The 25,562-nt window shown below is 43.7% G+C and overlaps 1 protein-coding gene across 1 annotated transcript in view; it reads left to right on the top strand.

Annotated features, from left to right (window-relative positions):
• The window catches only part of IQCK (IQ motif containing K), a 125,419-nt gene that overhangs the window by 49,911 nt on the left and 49,946 nt on the right, over positions 1-25,562 (top strand). The window contains exon 7 of the mRNA XM_065893345.1: positions 8,948-9,032. Within this exon, the coding sequence (XP_065749417.1) occupies positions 8,948-9,032 (85 nt within the window). The remainder of the gene's footprint in view (positions 1-8,947; positions 9,033-25,562) is intronic.

The following is a 25,562-nucleotide window of genomic DNA, read 5'->3' as shown; positions in this document are numbered from 1 at the left end:
AGAGACCTGTTTCCTGAATTCAGGACACGCTGGGGTGCATAAATCCTCTGAGTGCCTCCTTCTGCTGGAGGTTTTTGTGTGGGTGGCCCTTTCTCTGGGGCACACTGTACTGCTTCCTCGTCTTCTTCCTGTTGTTTTTAGGTGGCTCTTTGGGAACGAGCTCGGGGAGTCTGTGTCAGGCAGCATGGCAGACACATCTGGGCTCCAGTCTTAGCTCTGCCATTTATTAGTTGGAATACTAGTTTCCTGTGCTGTTTAACAAATTACCACAACCATGGTGGTTTAAAACAACACAGATCTATTCTCTTATAGTTCTGGAGGCTAGAAGTCCAAAATCAGTTTCACAAGGCTCAAGTCTGAGTGTTGACAAGGCTGGTTCCTTTTGGAGACTTTAGGGGAATATTTGTTTCTTGCCTTTTCTGGTATCTGGAGACTACCTCCATCCTGGAGGGCTCGTGACCCTCTGCCTCCCTCTCATAAGGACCCTTGTGATTATATCATTGGGCCCACCTGTGATAATCCAGGATAATCTCAAGACCATTCATTTAATCACATCTACAAAGCCTCTTTTGCCATATAAGGGAATATATATATATATACATTCACAGAGTCTGGGGATTGGTCCATTATGCAGCCAACATAATGTATAACATTGGGTAACCTGGAACTAATCCCTTCACATCCCTGAACCTTGCTCCTCTCTTCTGTACCATGGGGATGGTGATAAAACCTACATCGTAGGCTTGCTGTGACAGTTAAAGATGGTATCAGAGTTTTTTGTTGCAAGCAACAGAAATTTAAAGGCTGCTTAAGAAAAATGGTATATATTGGAAGTAAAAAGATAACTCACAGACATAACGGAAAAGGTAAGGATCTGGTCTTAGAAGCAGGTATAGGGACCCAGGGAGCACAGACCCCCTCTAGTCTTTGCAAGTCCACTCAAGATTCCTCTTCCAGGGAAAGGGCATCTGCTTGGCTAAGCTTGGGTTTCTGAGGCACACCTTGGCCAGGAGAGGGCAAGGCATTGTGACCCACATTCCCCCTGATACAGGGAGGGGGAGCTGTCAAAGCAAAATCTGAGGGCTGATACCACAAAAAGGGGGGAGGTATGATAGGCAGATAAAAATGAAAGATATTCACTGCAGAGGGCTCAAAGTAGGTACTCAAAGAATGATGGCTACTATTTGATCCTTAATCTCAAGAGAATAGTAGCCACTGCTTTGGCACGATGAAACATGGGTAGCAGAATGACCAAGCAAGAGGAAGACAGAATGCCTTCATTTAACCTCAGCTCTGCCATTGACAAATTCTGACGTTAAGGAAAGTCCTCTGTTCCTTATCTATAATAATATTTATTCATTCAAAAATATTTATTGACTGCCTACTTTTCTCCAGGCACGTTTCTAGGTACCATAGAGTAGAGAACAAAAGAGAGAAAGTCTTGGCCCCTGTGGAATTTACATTGTAAAGACAGACAATAACCAAATTAACAAAGAAACATATTGTGTGATGTAAAGAAGACTCAAGTGCTCTGAAGAAAAATAAAGCAGAGTAAAGTGGATTGAGAGTCCCAGGCCTAGGGTGAGGGGTGCTAGCGTTATAGACAGAGAAGCCGGGGAAGGCTCACATTTGCACAGAGGGTTGAATGACATGCAGAGGGAGCCAACCCTATGAAGATCAGAAACGAGTGTTCCAGGCAGAGGGAACAGCTACTCCGAAGGCCCTGAGAACAAACTTGGCCAGTGAGGCAAGAAGAGATGAGGGAGGGTGAGAGGGTGGCAGGAAAGGAAGCCAGAGAGGCTGGTGAGGCTACTCCCACCTTGGATGGGGCCTTGGATGCCACGATAAAGAGTTTGGGTTTTTCTTTTTCCTTTTGAGCGTGATAGGAAACTATTGGAGGGTTTTGAGCAGAGGAGCTTTATCTTTTAAAAAGATCACTCTGGCAGCTGGAGGGGAGTTGGCTGAAGTCAGCACTAATAGTGCAAGCAGAGAGGCCAGTGAGCAGGCGACCGCAGGCAGGAGATGATGGGGGCTTGCAGTGGAGAAGGTGAGAAGAGGTTGGATGTGGGATCTGTCTTGATGCTGGATGTGGGGTGACAGAGAGCTAAAGCAAGGCTGACTTGGAGATTTCAGGCCCGAGCAAGTGGCTGAATGGGATTGGGGAAAATTAGAATTAGATTTTAAAATTTAATGGGTATGCTGAAGAATCACAACTTACTGGGAATAAACATATGAAAACCTTTTTCCTTTTTCTTCTCCAGTAACTGCATCACTATATTACACTGAGTCTCTCTTCCATCTGAGAAGTAGCCCTCTAATAACTTTTGACCAAATTCCATAACTTCCTGCTCACTGTTTTTAGATAGTCTGATTTCACTGTTTGGATTCATCTTGTTTATTTTAAATCCTTAGTCTTCAGTCTCATCCTGGGTGCAAAACTCATCTTCCCCCATTCCCCAGCTCTAGCCACAACTATGATTCAGGGGTCCCTGACCTTGGAAGGCAGGGAAATTACTTCTTTATTTTCACTAGTCTCTAACTGAAATTTGGCCTCTCTTTTAATTATGAATGTGGGAAACAAACCTCAGTAGTATCCACAGTAACTGTACCTTTGTTACTGATAGCTACCATCAGATGTTTTTACATCCCGTTATAGTTGTTGCAGTGATCTTGAAATATCATTTACACTTGTCTCTTCTTTCAAATTATAGTGGTTAATTGAACTGCCATTAGCTCTTCTTATTTACTGTATGATTTAGAAGCACGTATATTACTTTATCACCAACAGTTTTAAAAAATATTTTGATAACTGTATTTCAATATAATTGGTTTACTTTGAAATCTTATGTACTTACTTTTTTTTTTAAATAAATTTATTTATTTATTTATGGCTGCGTTGGGTCTTCGTTGCTGTGTGTGGGCTTTCTCTGGTTGGGGCGAGAGGGGGCTACTCTTCGTTGCGGTGCGTGGGCTTCTGATTGCCATGGCTTCTCTTGTTGTGGAGCACGGGCTCCAGTGCACGGGCTCCGTAGTTGTGGTGCACAAGCTCAGTAGTTGTGGCTCGTGGGCTCTAAAGCACAGCCACAGTAGTTGTGGCGCATGGGCTTGGTTGCTCCACGGCATGTGGGATCTTCCCGGACCAGGGCTCGAACCCGTGTCCCCTGCATTGGCAGGTGGATTCTTAACCACTACACCACCAGGGAAGTCCCTATGTACTTACTTTTATGTTAAAAAAAATATTATTCAGAGAAGGAATCCAAATTGCCAAAGTGAAAAGGGATTATGGCACAAAAGAAGTTAAGATCCCCTGTGAGAGGTTTGGAAGGGGTTAGGAAGGTGGCATGCTCTTCCCATACACCCCTGGAGAGGGAAGAAGGACAGTGGGGAGGAGGCAGGTCTCCTTAAGCCACATTAGAGAAAACATGTACTCAGTCACAAAGAGACTAAATAACAGAGCAATCTGGGCATATTTAGCAAACAGCAGCAAGTAGCACAGCCCTGGTTTTTAAGGTGGTTATACCAGCAGTCCAAGGGTGAGCACGAGGTCTTGCAGCTTGTTGTTTAGGGAACACTGTTAACTGGACGCATATGCGGCTTCCAGTGATGGGGCTGATAAAACAGGACTTGACTCTGTTTATATAGAGAGTGATTCAGCCTGATGTCGGGGTAATAACTAACTGCTTGTTGGTCTCCCAGAGTGGAGTTGCTGAGGGGGTGAAGTGAGATCACATTCTGGTAACTATGATTTTTTGAAATGTGCTTCAGGCTGTTAGAGATTAATGCAGCTGCCCTTCCTTACTGGTTTTCGGAGCTATTCCTTGCGTAATGGAAGGCTGGAATTAAAAGAATCCTAGGAGATTCCGTCCTAATGGCTAGTCTGGAAGTCCCATTCCAGATAACCTCTGTTGTACTGCTTCCAAATATTTGAAGTTCATTACTCAAGACTGTGATGCCTCCAACACAGAATGTTTGGGAAACCAGTTAAGGCTGAGGGCAGGGACTGCGTAATCTCTTTTGCTGAATACGCTGAGTAGAGATTATCAAGTACTGGCCTCATGAATTGGTGAAAGGCTTTATGAATGATGGTTGATTGAGGGCCTTTGTCATTTTGTAAATGGCTTTGCATCTGGGTTGTGCTTTCATGGTACAAGAAAACAACGTAATCTTTTACCTAATGAAAATTGGAAAACAATTGGATATCAAGATTCCATTTTCAATATTAAGCAAGCCTTTCCCTTTTCTGCTTTATTCTTCGTAAATGTCATTTCAGATGGTAACTTTTGTCTTAGAACTGGATGGAGAAGTTAATAAAGACTAACTTCTCAGCTTCTCTTATGTATTTTGCAAGTATGCTGTAGCTTCTTTAGGTCTTGAAATCTTTTACTGAGCATCCAAAAATGGGGGAAGAGTTGCCTGTGTGTGTGTGCACATTTGTACATACACGTGTATACAGTCAGAAGAATAAATGTTCCTTCTCAGAATTATGGCAGCAACTGTTGTGATTCAAATAGATTTAATTCATGTTTGAGAAAAAGAAGGGGGACATGACAAACGAGCACTACCAACAGGACAATTCTTCTTGGAAACACTCAGCAGTACTGTTTTGTCCGTTGGAATGCTCAAACCTATTTGCTCTGGGGACCTCCTATTTAAGCCCTAGGGAGCCTCAGCTGCCTTCTCCTATGATTGGTGCTTTTGTTTCCCCTCCCCTCCCCAGTTCCCCCATGATGAGAAGTCACCTCTACTCAATCTCAATTTTTATTTGACCTGAAGCCAGTTGCACGGATTCCAAAAGAGAGAAAAGGGCCTAGGGTTTCGCTCGTGGTGCAGTGGTTGAGAGTCCGCCTGCCGATGCAGGGGACACGGGTTTGTGCCCCGGTCCGGGAGGATCCCACGTGCCACGGAGCGGCTGGGCCTGTGACCCATGGCCGCTGGGCCTGCACGTCCGGAGCCTGTGCTCTGCAATGGGAGAGGCCACAACAGTGAGAGGCCCGCGTACCGCCAAAAAAAAAAAAAGGGCCTGGCATAGCTTCTATCCTTTCAAGTTGACCTGCTGAAATGATTGATAATTCCTAGGAACTGCTCTCCGAAGATCAAGTCCTTTTCATTTGGCCTGATTTACACTGGCTTTCTCATACTTATTCTCGCTTTGGGAACTAGACAGCGCCCCATTATTTAGCCATGAAAGCAAGGATGTCACTAAAGGTGGCCTCATATTACTGCTTAAAGGCCTATTAGAAATCTCATTTCGCTTTTTGGAGATGTCATTGTGATGCAAAGCGGTTCAGGGTTTCATTACTGCTGGAAGCCCTTTGTTGGGCTCGCCTAGCCTGTTGTGTCCCCAGATTTGCCATTCTCCTTTCCTACCGCTATTCCAGAATGGGAGTACTGATACTTTGAGGATTTCATGACATCGGTACAGAAAAACGTACTTAAAACAGGAAAATTGTAGCTGAACAGAAAGGCGCCATCAAATCTCCCCTCAGATACAAGTGACAAACTCCACTTCGTTCTGCTGTCCTGACATCGGATTTCCCTGTGGAACTTCAGGCAAATGAATACCTGCCAAGTTATTACTGTAAGGATGAATCAAGATGGCGTTTTCTATGACTACGGCTTTTCCCCGCTCATTTTTATCTTCTAGGCAAATGGCTGTGTTTCCCTCTATTGAACACTTGCAGCTGCTAGACCCTGAATTCCATATGAGTGACCTTGTGAGTTGCCCTCCTCTTCTCCGTGGTCCACTCCCTGTGTTTCCTGGGCAGTTTGCATTCTTAGCAGGAAATAGTCAGTGACCTTGAACGACCCGCTTCACCCCTCTATGCCTCAGTTTCTTCACTCTAAAAGAAGGACAACAACAGCTCATTATTAATGTCATGAGGATTTAATGAAACACTGTGTGGGAAGAGCTTAGCATACTGAGCTGGGCAGAGGCTCATCCCACAAAGATTTACTGAGTGTCTGCTATGTGCCACACGTTGTCCCAAGTGCTGGAAATGCCAAGAGGAGCAAACACAGGCCCGGTCTCTGCCCTCATGGAGCTTTCAGTCTAGTTGAGGATTTGGGTGTCCTTTAGATAATCACACAGATTTATATCTCCAAATTGGGCCAAGGACCAGGAAGGAAAATTTCACAGAGTGCCAATGGCCCTGATCTAATCAAAGGACATCATTCCATAACATTTGAGTGGAGATCAGAAGAAATAATAAGAGTGAACTGTTGGTGGGAATGTAAATTGATACAGCTACTATGGCGAACAGTATGGAGGTTCCTTAAAAAACTAAAAATAGAATTACCATATGACCCAGCAATCCCACTCCTGGGCATATACCCAGAGAAAACCATAATTCAAAAAGATACATGCACCCCAATGTTCATTGCAACGCTATTTACAATAGCCAGGTCATGGAAGCAACCTAAATGCCCATCGACAGACGAATGGATAAAGAAGATGTGGTACATATATACAATGGAATATTACCATAAAAAGGAACGAAATTGGGTCATTTGTAGAGATGTGGATGGACGTAGAGACTGTCATACAGAGTGAAGTAAGTCAGAAAGAGAAAAACAAATATCGTATATTAACACATATATGTGGAACCTAGAAAAATGGTACAGATGAACTGATTTGCAGGGCAGAAATAGAGACACAGATGCAGATAACAAACGTGTGGACACCAAGGGGGGAAAGTGACGGGGGGTGGGGGGGGGTGGGATGAATTGGGAGATTGGGATTGACACGTATACACTAGTATGTATAAAATGGATAACTAATAAGAACCAGCTGTATAAAAAAAATAAATAAAATTCAAAAAAAAAAATAGTGAACTGGGAGAAGGAGGTCTCAGCCCCAAGGTGCCCTTGAGCAAATTAGTAAAAGGTGCCCCTGCCCTAGGGCAGAGGTGGCAGAGCATGTGCTGGGGTTTCAGTGCCCTCTAGCCCATCTGCTGGGAGCTCTTGAGCAGAGAACAGCTTTGCACACTGTATGCAGTGACCTGGCCGGGAGTAAGAGGATACTGGAGGTGGCGGAAAGCCCCTCTGCAAAGGCCCTGAGGTGGGAGGCCACATTGGTGGAGATGAAAAGGGCGCCTCTGGCTACAGCACAAGGAGCAAGGCTGGTGGGAGGGGAGCCGGGGAAGCTCTTAGTACATATCAGCTGGTATTGTTGCACGATAGCATTATTCTCATGAATTCACTGCCAGCACACTAAGGTCTCCTTAGAAACACCGAGGTCTCTAGAAGCCGTTGCTTTTTAACTAGTGAAGGAGAATTACTTCAGGGATGTGATTTGTTGGTGTCACGCAACCAAGATTTACAGACTAAGGACAGTGTATGAGGAGAGACATTTAATGTGGAAAGCAGGGAGGCAGTACCTCTAGAAAAATACAAATGCTCTATTACAGCCCAGAAAACTAGATGTTAGGCAAAAAGAAGTGAAAACAAAAACAGAACAAACAAAAACAAAAATAAAAGCAGAACATTAGGGAAAGTTTTCTAACAATGCTATCATTTGGAGGTTGTAATTATCTCTCCAAAGAAGTAGAATCTCCATTTCTTGTTCTCTTAGAAAGGACCCGCCCAGCTGGAGACCCAGAACCCGGCAACACTGCACTCGCTAGAAATTGTCTTGATAACCCCTTAGGTTCTTCCCGGCTTTGATTTCTTTGATTTTGGAATAATCCAAAAGAGCATTCATTCATTCACACAAATATACTGTATCAAGGGTGGGGTTTTTTGTTGTTCTTGTTGTTGTTTTTAAGTCTGAGTTTAGAAGGAAATAAAACCTCAGATGCTGGAGAATTGTTCATTGTTGCCAGTTAGCTCCGGAGTCTGTCAGGCTGGGCATCTGCAAGTGGTGGCCCAGCCGAGGTCTGGTGTCAGCATGGCAATGTGAGGGAAGCCTGGGCTTGGGGATTGGGTGGATCTGGGCCCAGATCCTGACTAGGCCATTTATAAGCTGTGTGACCCTGGACAGGTTAGTCAACCTCTCTCTGTAAAATAAGAGATACTGTAAACTCAAATGATGGCTGTCATTAGGGAGAGTCTGGAGGCCAAGACTCTTGGGGATCCCTCACTTGCAAAGTCGTTTCTGGGGATCCTGCCCTGAGAGCAGTCTCCACGTGACCCACATTCGTTCAGAGGTTTATTTCTTTGCACTATATCTGAAAAGTCTTGACTTTTGGTTTTTCAGAGGTAGCTGTGCTTTGGGGAAACATAAGGAACCAGAATTAAGTCAGACTTATAAAATCTGGTCAGCAGTTAGTATCTCTAAACAGCTTTTAGGAAATAAACAACAAAAAAAGAGCATTTAGCCATGATTTTTGAATGTGGTATCGATGATCTGACATCCCACCATAATCTAAGAATCCCTCAAGAGCAGACACTGCTCTTGAGATATTTTATTGCTTAGTAAGATGTAGTAGAAGAACTTAACTTTAAAATGGTCTTGAATTTAAACCACATTAAACTGGAGTGTATGCTGATTAGAGATAAATTATAGTATTTCAGGAAAGAAATGGACTACTTAATTCCCCTCCAATAGAAAGTTGGAAAAAGAGTCCTTTATTATATCTCAGTCATAATGCAGTATATAAATGTGACTTCTGCTTTGTCTCTTGCTTTATGTCCACATAGGCTTATGTCAATAACATGTGTGTTGCACCTTCAGAACTAACACGTAGCTTTCTAACCTGAGCCCTTCAAAGCAGGGCAGGCTAACAGTGATTTAAGATTATGCTGGTTAAAAACAAAAAATCCATCCCAGATTTTAAAACAAAGAAATGCTAACTCAAGCCTAAACTTTTCTATAAAAAATGACATTGTTGCTTTCTAAGAATGGGAATAGATGAGGCACTTAATCAGAGAGGCCATTATGTTGTCAAAGGCTCTGCTGATGCTGAAGGATGGATTCTTATGGGCTTATGACCATTTTATTGCTTTTCAGCCCACGGCCGGCGATCCCACTCTCCCTCCTGCTGACAGAATCGGCAGCAGCGCTCTGCATTCAGTCCTTCTGGAGAGCCTATCTGGTAAGAGTCATGTGCAATTACGGCATTTGGTCTGATGGGGAATTTTTGTGCTGTGGAAGACCCAGGGGACAACCTTTAGATGAATTTGGAACATAGGATAGTATAGCTAACATCCAGACCTCAGAAATAAGATTCTCTGTAAAACAGGTCTTAAAGAATGATTTAGAATTTCCACCAAAACTTATGCAGTTATTATTAAAAGTACCCTCCAACCTTTTTTAAAGTTTACTTTTTTTTTTTTTTTTTTTTTTTTTGCGGTAGTGGGCCTCTCACTGTTGTGGCCTCTCCCGTTGCGGAGCACAGGCTCCGGACGCGCAGGCTCAGCGGCCATGGCTCATGGGCCCAGCCGCTCCACGGCACGTGGGATCTTCCCGGACCGGGGCACGAACCCACGTCCCCTGCATCGGCAGGCGGACTCTCAACCACTGCGCCACCAGGGAAGCCCCCTAAAGTTTACTTTTTATTGAGATAAATTTTGTTTATACCATTTTATGGGTTTCATTATATTTCAGTCTCTGTATACACTACAGCATGCTCACCAATAGAAATTTAGTTTCCACCCATCACCCTACAGTCACCCTACACCTTTACCCATTTTACCCTCGCTCCAGCCCCTTCCCCTCTGGTAACCACTTTTCAGTTCTCTGTATCTACATGTTTGTTTCTGTTTGGTTTGGTTTGTTCATTTATTTTGTTTTTTGGTTTGTTTGTTTTTTATGTTCCACATATGAGTGAAATCATACAGTATTTGTCTTTCTCCATCTGACTTATTTTACTTAGCATAATACCCTAAAGTTCCAACCATGCTGTTGCAAATGGCAAGATTTCTATTTTTGTGTGCCTGAGTAATATTCCATTGTGTGTGTGTGTGTGTGTGTGTGTGTGTGTGTGTGTGTGTGTTACATCTTCTTTATCCATTCATCCGTTGATGGGCACTTACGTTGTTTCACTATCTTGGCTATTGTGAATAATGCTGTGGTGAACACAGGGGTGTATTTATCTTTTCAAATTAGTGTTTTCATATTCTTTGGATAAATACCCAGAAGTGGAATAGCTGGATCATATGATAGTTCTATTCTTATTTTTTTGAGGGATCTCCACGATATTTTCCATAGTGGCTGCACCAGTTTACATTCCCACCAACAGTACATGAGGGTTCCCTTTTCTCCACACCCTCACCAACACTCATTATTTCTTGACTTTTTGATAATAGCCATTATAATGAGGATGTTGAATATCTTTTCATGTGCCTGTTGGCCATATATATGTCTTCTTCGGAAAAATGTCTATTCAGCTCCTCTGTCCATTTTTGATAGGGTTTTTGTTGTTGTTGTATAAGTTCTTTATATATTTTCCATATTAATCCCTTATCAGATATATGATTTGCAAATACCATCTCTCATTCAGTAGGTTGTCTTTTTGTTTTGTTGATGGTTTCCTTTGCTGTGCAAAACCTTTTTAGTTTGATGTAATCTCATTTGTTTATTTTTTCTTTGTCTCCCTTGCCTGAGGAGACATATCCAGAAATATATTGCTAAAACCAATGTCAAAGGGCATACTTCCTATGTTTTTTCCTAGGAGTTTTATGGTTTCAGGTCTTAGATTCATTGAAGTCTTTAGTCCATTTTGAATTGATTTTTGTATATGGTGTATACTGAACTACTTTCATTTTTTTGCATGTGGCTGTTCAGTTTTCCCAACAACATTTATTGAAGAGACTATCCTTTCTCCATTGTATGTTCTTTGCTCCTTTGTAGTAAATTAATTGTTCATATATGTGTGGCTTTATTTCTGGGCTCTCAGTTATGTTCCATTGATCTGTGTATCTGTTTTTCTGCCAACACCATGCTGTTTTGATTACTATAGCTTTGTAATATATAATAGCTTGAAATCAGGAAGGGTGATACTTCCAGCTTTGTTCTTTTTTTTCTCAGAATTGCTTTGGCTATTTGGGGTATTTTGTGGTTCCATATAAATTTTAGAACTTTTAATTCTATTTCTGTGAAAAATGTCCTTGGGATTTTGATAGGTATTGCACTGAATCTGTAGATTGCGTTAGGTAATATGGACATTTTAACAGTGTTAATCCTTCCAATCCATGAGCATGAAATATCTGTCAATTTATTTGTGTATTCTTCAGTTTCTTTCAACAATATCTTAGAGTTTTTATTGTACAGTTTTTTTTGGTTTTTTGTTTTTTTTTTTTTGCAGTACGCAGGCATCTCACTGTTGTGGCCTCTCCCGTTGCGGAGCACAGGCTCCGGACGCACAGGCCCAGCGGCCATGGCTCACAGGCCCAGCCGCTCCACGGCACGTGGGATCCTCCCAGACTGGGGCACGAAACCGTGTCCCCTGCATCAGCAGGCGGACTCTCAATCACTGTGCCACCAGGGAAGCCCTATTGTACAGGTTTTTTACCCCTTGGTTAAATTTATTCCTAGGTATTTTATTCTTTTTGTAGCAATTGTAAATGGGATTGCTTTCTTAATTTCTCCTCCTGCTTGTTCATTTTTAGCATACAGAAATGAAGTAGATTTTTGTATTTTGATTTTGTACCCTGTAACTTTACTGTATTCATTTATTATTTTTAATAGTTTTTTGGTGGAGTCTTTAGAGTTTTCTATATTTAAAATTATGTCATCCACATATAGTGACAGTTTTACTTCTTCCTTTCCAATTTGGATGTCTTTTATTTCTTTTTCTTGCCTAGTTGCTCAGGCTAGGACTTCTAATACTAAGTTGAATAAAAGTGGTGAGAGTGGGCATCTTTGTCTTGTTCCTGATTTTAGAGGGACAGTGTTACTGAACTGAACTCAGGTCTGCTCACCAGATGCACAGCAGAGCTAATCTACTGGCACTGGGTTGTAGTGAAGGAAAGTACAGTGTTTATTGCAGGGTGCCAGCAAGGGGAATGGGCAGCTAATCCTCAAAAGACCCAAACTCTCTGATGGCTTTCAGGGAAAGCCTTTTTTTTTTTTTTTTTTTTGTGGTACGTGGGCCTCTCACTGTTGTGGCCTCTCCCGTTGCGGAGCACAGGCTCCGGACACGCAGGCTCAGCGGCCATGGCTCATGGGCCCAGCCGCTCCGCGGCATGTGGGATCTTCCTGGACTGGGGCACGAACCCATGTCCCCTGCATTGGCAGGCGAACTTTCAACCACTGCGCCACCAGGGAAGCCCTTTTTTTTTTTTTAAAGTTGAGATAGTAAGTGGCAGAGCTAGGACTAGAACCCAGGTGGTTTAATTAATTAATTATTTATTTATTTATTTTTTAGAAGATGTTGGGGGTAGGAGTTTATTAATTAATTTATTTATTTTTGCTGTGTTGGGTCTTCATTTCTGTGTGAGGGCTTTCTCTAGTTGTGGCAAGTGGGGGCCACTCTTCATCGCGGTACGTGGGCCTCTCACTATTGCAGCCTCTCTTGTTGCGGAGCACAGGCTCCAGACACGCAGGCTCAGTAGTTGTGGCTCACGGGCCCAGTTGCTCCGCGACGTGTGGGATCCTCCCAGACCAGGGCTCGAACCCGTGTCCCCTGCACTAGCAAGCAGGCTCTCAACTACTGCACCACCAGGGAAGCCCCAGGGAAAGGTTTTTAAAGACAGTGTTAGGGGTGAGAGTTGCAGGGTGCCTAATCTGCTCATGGGCGATTTTTGATTGGTAGATGGTGAGGTGATAGGGTGGTGTTTCAGGAATCTCGATCATCAGTTTTCCAGCTCCAACCAGTCTAGGGTCTATGGGTGTAGGGCCAGCAGTTTCTACCTGCTAGGGGTCTAGTTTTTACTACACTTAACATGTTTTTTGAAGTTAACAAAAACCTTTACTTGTACTTTCTTAAGCACTATGAAGGAAAAATACAGTCTCCCATAAAAATTTGTGTGTGTAGTAAAATATATATAACATAAAATTTACTATTTTAACTCATTTTTAGTGCACAGTTCAGTGACATTAAGTATATTTGCATTGTTTTGCAACCATGACTCCCATCCATCTTTCTAAACTGAAACTCTGTATCCATTAATTTCCTACTCCCCCCCCCCACCCCCCACCCCCCACCCCCCCCCCGCCCCATCCCAGCCTCTGGCAATCACCCTCCTACTTTCTGTCTCTATGAATTTGACTACTTCTAAGTACCTCATGTAAATGGCATCATGCAGAATTTAACCTTTTGGCTTATTTCACTTAGCAAAATATCCTCAAGTTTCACCTATATTGTAGCATGTGTCAGAACTTTCTTCCTTTTTTAAGTCTGAATAATATTCTTGCCAGGAAGTTTTAAAATCCAGAAATCTGACAACCTCAGATGTCATAAAACCATCCAGACATTTCATAAAATATTTTTAAACTGACCACATGAACAGAAATATCACCTGGTATGAAAAACTATTTGTAGTAAACCATTCTAGAGAGTTGTGATGTTATAATTAGCATTGTAAATAGGTTCCTGAGAGTTAGTTATTTCTCGACATTAAGCACTTCTGTAGAAGTAGACGTGTTCTTCTTTCTTCTTTCAAAATACTACGTTAACGGTTAGAAAGCCAGATTGTTTCAACATGCAAAACTGAGTGGGGTATTTAAAAATCCATTTGGATATTGTGAATGAAATCTGGTCCTCTCACAGTCTCCTTTCTGAAGTGTGTTTGGTGATAAGCCAGACTACCACATTAGTGGTGCTCTTCTGTTTATGAAATACTAGATGTAGTAGGTATCAACCGATGGAGAAGACTGTTCTTTCATGATGTTCATAAGAGGTTCTCATGGGCCGTAATGATTGAAATTTCTTTAATGATTTAGGAGGCAGAGACCAGATAAATCCACTGAATATTTATTCTGCCTAAATAGGCTCCTGGTGTTTTAAGCCTTCTGCCCATTTGTTTTATTTTATTCTGTCTAACTCAGCCTAGACACCAGTGTGGCATGCAATTTTCCCCACCTCCCAACATCAGCTCCCCCTCCAGGCATTGTGACAACTGAGAATCACAATGGCCATCAATCATTAATGTTCTTTGATGAACAATAGAGTGCAAGGTTGCTCCAGCAGCCCCCTTTGTGGCTTTGCAAAGTTTAAAAAAAAAAAAAAGTGGAGATCCTGCAGAGAACAATGAGAATCTGTACAGTTATCCCTTTGTCAATAGTGAACTGACCTGGGGTAAATGAGGCACCCTCAAGGAGAAATAGCTTGGTATAAACAAAGCATACGAGGTTTAGAGTTGTGCAGTGTCCCGCTTCCCTCCGGCCTGAGACAGCTTGGATGTGATTCATTTGGTAACATGGACACTCAAATATCACATTCTTCTGGCTACAGGGGTTAGTTCATGATGGGCAGGGGAAGGCCAGTCACACCTAGTGAAACTCCATTCTGGGATTCTCCTAAGAGTTGCTGGGATGGAGCAGCTTGATAGCCTGCTGAGAGGCTAGACTATCAACAACCACCTTGCCATTGTGTGAAGAGCCTGCGGGAGAAGTGACTGCAGATGCTAGCGGAGCTGAGAGACCAAGGAAGGGGGCTGAGTCAATAATAATAGTTCCTACTTATAAAGATCGAATCAGATGATTCGTCCACATGAGGGGGCTTAGCACAGTGCCAGGTGCATAATAAATCCAAAATAAATATTAGCTGTTGGTGGGGGTGATGGTAGTGGTGCTTCTGTTTTCCTTAATAGGGAATCTTTGAGAAAAGCCAGCTAGTGGCCTCCTTGTAGTTCCTCAGGCACATCAGGCACGCTCCTGGCTCAGGACCTTTGCACTTGCTGTTTGTTCTTTGTGCTGGCAGCTGTCAATCATGGTACCCTCCCTGCCTCATTCAGGGTTCTTCTTGGATGTCTCTCCTGGTCACCATTTCCAAAATAGCACCACCCCATCACTCCACAGCCTCTTACTATGCTTTATGCCCTGTTTATCACTTACCAACTACCTGTAATTGTGTTGGATATTCACTTGTCTACTGCCTGTCACCCTGACTAGAATGTGAGCTCCAGGAGGGTAGAAGTTGTTTGACTTGTTCATCCTGTATCCCCAGCCCCTAGAACACTGTCTGGTACATATTAGGCACTTCATAAATATTTTAGTGAATAATCAAATCCCTTAAATGATCTCTCTAATGAGGGCATTTGAAAACAAAGAAGAGCAAACTGTATTGTTCTATTTTATAAGCTCTTCTCAGGGGTTTAAGCAGGCACTTACACATGGACTTTTAAAAAATTTTTTAAATTCCCTCATGCTGCCCGTTTGTAGTTAAGCCCGGCTCCTTTTGGGGAGTTGCTTATGCACCAGGATCCTTGAACTCAACAGTTGTGCTTATTAATTTCCCAGAGGTTACACTTGAGAAAAGTGTATTCATTTTATCATTGGCCTTCACGAACCACCTCTTCACCGAGCCTTGTAATGTGAGGAAATGAAGTTTGCTATGAAAAATTATGATCCCCAAGCAGGCTTTTTAATTTTTTTAATTTTTTAAATTATTTTTAATTTTTTATATTTTATTTTGTATATATGTATATATTTTTTGGCTGCACCGGGTCTTTGTTGCTGCATGCGGGCTTTCTATAGTTGTGGCGAGTGGGGCTACTCTTCGTTGCCGTCTGTGGGCTCCTCATTGAGGTGGCGTCTCTTGTTGCGGAGCTTGGGCTCTAGGTGCATGGGCTTCAGTAGTTGCAGCGCGTGGGCTCAGTAGTTGTGGCATGCAGACTCTAGAGCTCAGGCTCAGTAGTTGCGGTGCACAGGCTTAGTTGCCCCACGACATGTGGGATCTTCCCGGACCAGGGATCGAACCCGTGTCCCCTGCATTGGCAGATGGATTCTTAACCACTGGACCAGCAGGGAAGTCCCCCAAGAAGGGTTTTTAAAGAAGAGCATCAGCTGAAGGCATACTGGGCACGTTTAGTTCATCTGAGAACTGGACAGAAAAGATTTTCTTCATTTGGAATTTCTCTTCCAATTGCTGATATCTGCTGGCAGGTGAGCAGACTTTGCCAGGACAAGTCAGACATTGTATTGTGCAAAAGGAATGCTAGAAATGGGGCATTGCATCAAATTACCACCAGTTCCCCTCTTGATGGTGCACAGCCATTTCTCGCAAGCCTCAGAGAGGCTGGCCATGCCCTTTGTGATTTGATGAGCAGTCTCGGCCTAGGGCTCCCCTACCAGGAACTCCGTGTGGAAAGATTTGTGTTCTCTATGGGATCTTCTTCTTGTTTGTTGGCTCATGAATCCAGTTTCAGTCCATTTCCACTACCACATTACCTTCCCAAGCAGAAGATTCAATCTAAAGAGATCTCTTTGTTAGGCCATTCCAGAGGTATCTGTGAAACCCACGTATTTGAAATTGATTTTGAGCATTTTCTAACATGTGGGAAATATTTATAAGCCATTAGGGAGGCGAAGGCCACCTATACAAGTCCCACTGAACAAGTAGAATAAAACTCCTAAACTTCTCAATGATGTAGAGGTCCTGGTTTTGGCTGGGAATTCAGAAATTAGACCTGTAATGCTTGAAGTGGAATGCTCCCAAGGATGACCGGTGCCAAGCCTTCTGTCATTACACTCAAATAGAGGCCTTACGCCTTCCATTGCATGCGACTTCAGTTGTTCATTCTTTCATTTGATAAACATGCGTTGAGGGCCTTCTACTTGCCAAGAACTGTAGACACAGAGCTCACCCACTCCTGGAGGAGCCCAGAGACAGCTGTACCAAGAAGAATGATAATAATATTAAGAATAGCCAAATCTAATATTATTGGTCATTGCTATGTGTCAGGCACTGCATCAAGCATTTCACAAGCAACATCTCCTTTGTGCCTTATGCTGATGCTATAAAGTAGGCAGGTATATACTTGTGTTATCCCATGTGTAGATGAACCAACCAAGGCTTAAAAACCCATAGTGACTTGGCCAACATCACACAATGATAAGTGGTAGAGCCAGAATTCAAGCCCAGGTCTGACTGTCCTCAGAACCCCATCTCTCCCCTTTTTTTGAAAAAGCCATTCCTACCAGCAACGTATGAGAGTTCCCGTTGTTCCAAGTCCTGATCTGTTGATCTTGGTATGGTCAGTCTTTTTAATTTTAGCCATTTTAGGTGTGTAGTAGTATAGCATTGTGTGTGTGTATGTGTGTTTTAATCAGGCTTACTAAGATGCATGTTACATACAGTAAAATTTACCCTCTTAGGGTACAGTCTCTCAATTTTGACAAATCCATATAGCCTAACCACTCCCCTAATCAAGATACAGAACGTTTATCATCTCCCCAAATTCCCTCACGCTGCCCCTTTGTAGTTAACCCCTGCTCCCACCACCAGGGCCTGGCACTCATGATCTGTTTTCTGCCACTATGGTTCTGCCTTTCCAGAATGGCATACAAATGGAATCATAAAGTGTGTAGCCTTTGAGTCTGACTTCTCTCACTTGGCCTGATACATATGAAGGTCTTCCACGTGGCTGCGGGTATCAGCAGCCCCTTCCTTTTTATTGTTGTGCAGTATTCTACTGTAGAACTCCAGCACAAGGGAGGCCTTCACCTGGTGATGAATAAGCACATGAGAGTAACGTAAGGATGGCTTATTTATACCTACAGACTGCAATGGTCTCAAGCTCGCCATGTATCAAAGTCATCTGTGGGAAGATTTTATTTTAAAATTCTAATACCCAGGGCCTCATTCTCTGAGATTCTTGTTCAGCTGACTATGGTGAGAACAGGAGATGGGCATTTGTTTAAAGCACCTGGGTGACTCTAACATGCACCAGGGTTTAGGCCCACTGATGAGCTGGAATCATTTTGTTAGTTGAACGGGCCAGGACAAATCACTAAACTCAGAATCGCAAACTATTTCTCTTTAAGTTGAGCACAGTAATAGCTGCCTAGCCTATCTCACTAGGTTATCAGAAGGATCAAAATGATTTTCAGTGGCAACGCATGAGAGAGTGTCCCGTGAACTGTAGATGCAGAAATGGATGGTATTAATGTGGATGTAATTGAAAGACATATCAGTGTCTTTTCCTCTTGGAAAAGTTCCTAAACAAATGAGAGGTTTTAAAGACCAACTGGAAAGATCAATGTTTCTCTGTCAATTTTGTGTGTGTCTTAAAAGATTGCTTGGTGTATGAGAGTAACCGTAACGCCAGCACACAGACGGAGACAAGAAGTGGTATAAATACACTCCTCAAGACTGTGGTGATATTGGCAGAACTGGGTAACACTGTAGACCTCAGATCCTTCCAGGATGGGTCATGTCAGCATGTTTGCAGAAAGCAAACACTGATGTAACTAGAAGGACAGGCAAGCAGAGGCGTAGTGCCAAGGATAGAAGTACAGAATATCTCATGATCCAACCCTTACCTCAGAGCCAGTGAGAGGAGGTCTGCTTCTCAGAGAAGGGCCCCTTGTCACTGGCAATCATCGTGTGAAACAAGATGTCCTTTTACAACCACATCTGACCACCTCTGAAAATATTGCAAGGAGCAGCATGTCAGCTCCGGTACAGAAAAAAATTGGCCATCTTTGTATGAAAAAGTCTTTTATTGATATTTTTATTGTAAAAAGACCAATATTCATTGTAAGCAAAAATGAAACCATATAGAAATAATGTCTTAGTTCGGGCTCCTCTAACAGAATATCACAGACTGGGTGGCTTAAACAGCAAACATTTATTTCTCACAGTTCTGGAGGCTGAGAGATCCAAGCTCAAGGTGCTGGCAGATGTGGAGTCTGGTGAGAGCCCTCTTCTAGGCTTGCAGTTGGCTGCCTTCTCACTATGTCCACCCATGGCAGAGAGAAAAACAAGCACTGTGATCTTTTCTTATAAGGGCACTAATCCTACCATGAGGACCCTACCTTTGTGACCTCATCTAATCCTAGTCACCTCCCAAAGGCTCCACCCCCTAATACCATCACATTGGGGGTTAGGACTTCAATATACGAATTTTGGAGGGACACGAACATTCAGAACATAACAAGTATTGTTAAAATAGTTTAAAGTAAAATGTGAAATCTCCAGTCCTGTCCTACTCTAAACCTGTTTCCCAGATGCAACCACTGTTGACAGTTTGGTGTGTGTCTTTTCAGTGTTTTTCCACTGTATATACGAACATTTATGTATATGTATTGCACTTTTTATGAACACGGGATATTTTTTTAAATATGGGCTCACACTCCACAGCCTGCATCTTGACCTTTCATTTAGCCTTCAGGACAGCTTTCCACATCAGCACGCATAGATCTATGCTGAGCATTTGTGTTTTAAGGGAAACACCCTTCTAATGTAGTTGGCAGGTAGGAATTTGGCCAAATATTTTCTCATTCAAAATACTCCCAATCCAAAGTGCGCCGAGATGGCAGGACTGAAAAAAACCTTTAGAATTAGTGTCAGTTTTTATTTCCTCAGCAAGTCCGGACAATGAGTGTTCTAAGGACCAGCTTCTTTTTTCCTTCTGCTTTCTCGTGAGTGTCGGCTTCCCCAGATTGCTGGTCAGCTTTGCAGCTTTGCTGACTTCCTCTTCCTCCTCTCCAGAGAGGGGTGTCTCCTGGTGCAGCTGTTCCACGTGGTGGGGGGGGGCATTTCCTCCCTTTGTGTGTGTCGTTAGCCATCTCCCTGGCCTTCCTCTGGGGACAGCCGCCTGACCAGGTGAACCAGCGTCATTTAAAGCAGCACTTCCGTTCTCAGGCAGGGGCTGGCTGTCGTTTCTGGATGGCTTCAGATGTGGCCCAGGTGAAGAGGGATGGCATCTGGCACAGAGACAATGCAGACACCTCTGTGTGCGTCACATTCTCCTCATGGAGGGCATGCTGCCTAGAACTCCCTTCCAAGACAATTTTTAAAAATACTTTGCAAATTCTTGGACTACTTTGAAAACAGTCAGGCATAAAAGTTAAGCTGCTAAGCAGGATCTACAGTCAGAATCAATTCACTCACTGATATTCGTTTCCTAGTAGTTACTGAGTACCTACTATGCAGAAGGTGGGCATTGGTCTAGATGCTGGACATACTGCAGGGAATAAGACCAAGTCCATGCCCTCCTGGAGGTTGCATCCTTGCCATCGACTATAAACAGATATACATCAGTCTGTAATATAATGTCAAGAAGTGTATCAGTTAGCTATTGTCACAATAATGCTGTTTAACAAACTACCCCCAAACCCAGTGGCTTACCACATCCATTTACATCTTACTCCCATGTCTGCAGATCAGCCAGGGCTGCTCTAGGCTGGGTTTGGCTACGCTTGGCTCCAGGCATTTGGATTCTAGTTAGTTTTGCTCTAGGGTCTGTCATTCTTCTGAGATCAGCAGGCTGAGGGGCCTGTTCTTTTTACAACAGAGGTCAAAAGCTCTCAAAGGGGTGAACAAAGCACACACACAATGAGTCTTAAGGCGGAGGCTGGTAACTGGCACACGCCACTTCCTCACACATTCTGTCGGCCAAAGCAGGTCACATGGCCAAGCCCAGCGTCAATGGAGCTGAGAAGTATACTCCGAGCTGAACATTATCTACTACAAGTAAGTACCGTGAAGCAAAATAAAGCAAACCAAAGGGCTAGAGAATAACAGAGGCTACCATTTCAGATGGTGGGTCTGGTCGAGAAAGGCCTCTCTGAAAAGGTGTTATCTGAGAAGAGATGTGAATGGAGTTCATTCTAGGCAGAAGGAAAAGCACATGCAGAGGCCTGCAGGAGCAAGAGGATGCTGGAGGTATTTGAGGACCAACAAGAGGGTCAGTGCGGTTGATTAAAGTGAGCTGGGGATGAGGGAAGGGAGGTGAGAAAGTAGTCAGGGACCAGATCCCATGCAGTCAAGTGTGAGCTCTCGTCAGTTTGACGGAACTTTGGATTTTCATGCTGACTCTGATGAGGAGTGATGATGGGGTTTGAAGAGGAGTGACATGATCTCACTCACTTTTCATCAGGAAACTGTGGTAGTAGTGACCCCCATCTCCTGGTACTCACGTTCCTGGGGGTCCCTTCCCACAACTGTACCAGAGTAGCTCTGTGTGACCGATAGAATATGACAGTATAAAGGTTTGTCACTTCCAAGATAAGGTTATAAAAGACACTGCAGTCTGAGTATCTCTCTCTTGGATCATTCACTCTGGGAGAAGCCTGCTGCCATGTCACAAGCTGCCCTACAGAGATGCCTACGTGACAAGAACCTGAGGCCTCCAGCCAACAGCCACATGAGTGAGCCATCTTAGCTGTAGCTCTTCCAGCCCAGTCCAGCCTTCAGGGGAATACAGGCCCAAGCTGCCATGCTGATTGTAACCCCATGAGAGAACCTGAGCCACAACCTCCCAGCTCAGCTACACCCGGCTTCCTGACCCTCAGGAACTGTGTGAGGGAATAAGAGCTTGTTGTTGTTTTAAACCACCCAATTTCGGGGTTCACTTATTATGCAGCATTGGAAACTACCCTAATAACTCAGGCTGCTGTTGAGGGAGCAGATTGCAGGAGGTTGAAAATAGAAGAAGGAAGACTCATCCTTGTTCCTCAAATTGTGATCTGTGGACCAGTGGTATTATTTTCACGTGGCAGCTTGTTGGACATGCAGAATTTAGGCCCCACCGCAGACCTCCTGAATCAGAATGTGCATCTTCACAAGACTCCCAGGTGAGTCTTGCAGAGTCGGAGAAGCAGTGCTGTAGGTAACAGCCTGGGCGGATGGAGCGCTGTGACGTGGGTTTGAGTCCTGGCTTACCAACCCTGTGGCCTTCCTTACATTACTTAGTTCTCCCAAGCCTCAGTTTCCTTTCCTGTAAAATGGGGATAATAATAGTGCTACCCTCTCAGGGTTGTATGTGAGGATATAAATGAGATGGTACATGTCAAGCACTTAGCACAGTGCCTGGCTAATTGTTAGCTCTTTATTGACTTGATGTGATCCATGCATTTTCTTCCCTAAGAATATGTTCCTGGTCATGGCCTGATGGTTTTCCTTAATTTTTAAAAAATTCTCTGTCAAAGAAAATCCTGTTTTTCAAAATGTCCTTGAGCTCATCAGAAAGACCTCTGTCTGTGCCCAGTGTGATTCCAGCCACATCCCAGAATGAAAGTGCCTGGTTTCCATCATCAGTTCCAGGCCCAGATCTCAGGCAATTTTCAGGGCCTCCCAGCAGGCCAAAATAGGCCACAGCACTATAAATAGTGAGTTTGGACTGCTCGGGGCTTAGCTTCCCAGGCCAGGCCCTTTTCCTTCCCGCTGCCTGGTCCTGTAGCTGTTTAAATATACTCTGGGTTTTGTCAGCGAGGGGATTCTTCTTGATATGGCCCCCAAAATGCTTTGCCAACTTGCCAGACTGTCTGCAAAGCCCCCCTTTTTACTTGCTCACAACGTATCCCAAATATGTGATGAGAGCTGATAAACCCAATTCTTAAGATTGTCGTGAGGGATGAATGAAGAAGCTGCATTTAGCAGGATTGGCTACATAATCTGCAGGGCCCTTTGTTCAGAGTTATTACGAATTTCCAGATGGCGACAGCAGAGCCTTAGAACGAGCGTGAAGCCCTTTGAAGCACGGGGCCTGTGTGACAACAGCACAGGGCAGTGCCCGCGGAGCCAGGCACCCTGCCTGGCAGTTAGGACCAGCCACATTCCCAGCCTTCCTAGACTTTTGCTTTAAAGGGCTGACCGATTGCCCTTCAAGGCAAAGTTTAGGGGCAAATTGCACAGCCGCAACTTAGTCCCTTCTGCTGCTGAATCTTAATGACTTAAAATCATAGCAGTTGATTATCTTTCACGATTCTGTGGGTCAACCGGCTGGTTCCCCTGTTGCTTTCTCCTCAGCTCATTAACGTGGCTGCGTTCAGTCGGTACGTTTGATGGTGAACCCTGCATTCAGGAGCCTCAGCTGCGGGATGTCCATGCCGGGCTCCATGCTGGGCTCTGCGTCCAGCCTCCTCTGCACCCTGTTCAGCAGGTGTTCCTTGGCCAGGATGGCGTTCTCCCGGAGAAGGTCTCCCAGCTGCACTAGAAGGTCCAGGGTGGCTCATGCAGGCGTATGGGATGTCGGTGCCGCTCTTGGCTGGGGCACTTTAGTTCTCCTCCATGTGGCCTGTCGTCCTCCAGTCAGCCAGACCAGCTTCCTTGCATCATGGAAGAAACATTCCAGGAGGGCAAAAATGGAAGCTTCATGCCTTCTTGAGACCTAACTCTGGAACTGGCCCAGCAGCGTTTCAGTTCCCTTCTCTTGGTCAGAGTAATTCACCAGGCTCGCCTAGATTCAGAAGGGGGAATACACTCCCCTCTTAATGAGGAGAGTGGCAAAGTTTTCAAAGGGGCAGGGATCCACTGGGGTCACAGTGCAACAATTCTCAAATGGTAGCCTGCATCAGAATTATCTGGAAGGCCTGTTAACACACGGATTGCTGGGCCCCAACCCCAGAGTACCTGAGTCAGCAGGACCGGAGTGGGCATCTCAAACCCATCCTCCAATGATGCTGATGCTGCTGGTTGGGGAATGGCACTTTGAGAGCCACTCGTGGTGGGGAACAGTAGCCTTTAACCTTGACTGCACGTTAGAAGCATCTGGGCAGCATGAATGTCAGCCCTGGGTATTGATGGTAAGAAAGAGATCAAAGCTTTATGCAATAACACGGTCTGCGGCATAGCAAACTTTGCTGTGATTTAACCCTGTAAATCACTGGAAGTTTCATCAAATACCTAAAATGCTTTTGCAACTTACTCATTCCCTGATTATTTGGGTAAACAAGTACCAAGAAAAGTTGGATGAACTTTACCTCAACTGTCATCACTGAGCCGTTGGGGGAAATTCCATTTTTTCCAAGTATGTACTGCGGTATGGCTTTATTATTAAAGGGACTTCAGTAAAAGAAAAAAAAATAGGTGTGGTTTCCTGGGGGAAGGACTTTGTAGAATTGCACTGAAAATATTAGCCCACAAAAAGCAGCTGCTGTTCATGAGTCACACAGACCCTGCCTCCTGACCACACACTAGGAGGCTGAGTGGTCCTTCTTGACTCTGAATTTAGGGATTTGCAATAATCAATGTGGCAACACGGGAGTAAGGACTGAGACTAAGTGGTACAGCCTCATAACATTAAGTTCATTCTTTGCATCCTCTTCCATGAGAGTGGGTTTCGCAAACTTTTTGGATCACTAGATCACCTGGGGTTCTTACTAAATACACTCACGTCTTTTTCCACCTCACATGGACTGAATCAGAACCTACAGGGCAACAGCCTGGGATGCTGTTTTTAACAAGTGCCCTAAGTGATCTCAGTATCGTCAGGTAGTTGAAGAAATGGTCTTAAAACAATGATATTTATGAAATACCCAGAGATGGAAGAGGCAATTAGGGAAGGTGGGGGCTACATTAGAAAATGTCCACTCAAGGTTAAGAGCAGGGGTGGGCAAACTATAGCCTGTGGATCAAATCTAGCCCACTGTCTATTTTTATAAAGTTTTATTGGAGCAGTCATGCCCATGTTTTTAAAACAAGTTGGCTATGGCTGCTTTTGTGTATAATGGCACGGTTGAGTCACTGGGACAGAGATAATATGGCCCATAAAGCCAAAAAATATTTACTATCTGACTTTTTACCAAAAAAAACTTACTGACCCCTGGATAAAAGACATGACCTCAGACCTGGGCAAACTTGGACCTGGAATTAGGGCCCTCAGTGATTATGAGCTCATAATAAAAATAAACCAACAAGGAAGCGGGGAGTCAGTAAATACAACCAACTGGAGAATCCAAGCCCCCAAGAATGGCAGTTTGAAACTATGAAATAAGTATGTTTAAGATGATTACAGAGATTTACTAAAATTTTTTTAAAAGACTATAAACCTTGCTGAAAGGGCTATAAGGAAAACAAAAGATGAGGTTTGAAAAAGAACTAAGTAGAAATGAAAACAATTTAGTGAATGGGCTAACGCAGTACCTCTCAAACTTCAGTGAGTATCAGAATCACCTGGAGAGTTTGTGAAAACACTGATTCCTGGGCGCCACTCTCTAACTCAATTCTGACTTCATAGGTCTCAGGTGAAGCCCATGAATTTGCATTGCTAACAAATCCCAGGTGATGCTGATGTTGCTGATCCATGGACCATGTTTTGGGTATGAGTTAAGTAGCAGATAGACACAGCCGGAGGAGTAATTAGTAAGCTGGGCAATAGAATGCAGCAGAGAGAGAGAAATGGGAAATGTGGAAAAGCATTGAGACACAGACGGGATGAGAAGGTCCAATAAAAATCTAATAGGAGTTTCAGTGGGTGACGATAGAATGAATGGGCAGAGGCAACATTCACAGAGATATTGAGTGAGAATATTACAAAGTTGAAGAAACGTGAATCTTTAACTAGATAGATAAGGACAAAACCACATCAAAACGCATGGTGAAACTTTGGAATGACAAAAGCGAAGAAGCCTTAAAGCTATCTTGAAGGAAGAATTACCTACAAAGGAAAAACAATGACACTAAGACTTCCAATCAGCAGTAGTATGTGCCAGAAAACAGTGTATTATCATCTAATCCTAAGGGAAAGTAATGTTCAACCTGGAATTATATGCCCCACGAAATTATCATTCAAGA

Source organism: Phocoena phocoena, chromosome 15, assembly GCF_963924675.1.
Source record: "Phocoena phocoena chromosome 15, mPhoPho1.1, whole genome shotgun sequence".
NCBI classification, from domain to species: Eukaryota; Metazoa; Chordata; class Mammalia; order Artiodactyla; family Phocoenidae; genus Phocoena; species Phocoena phocoena.
Note: the sequence above shows the minus strand (reverse complement) of the source record. Positions and strands in the feature narration are given on the sequence as shown.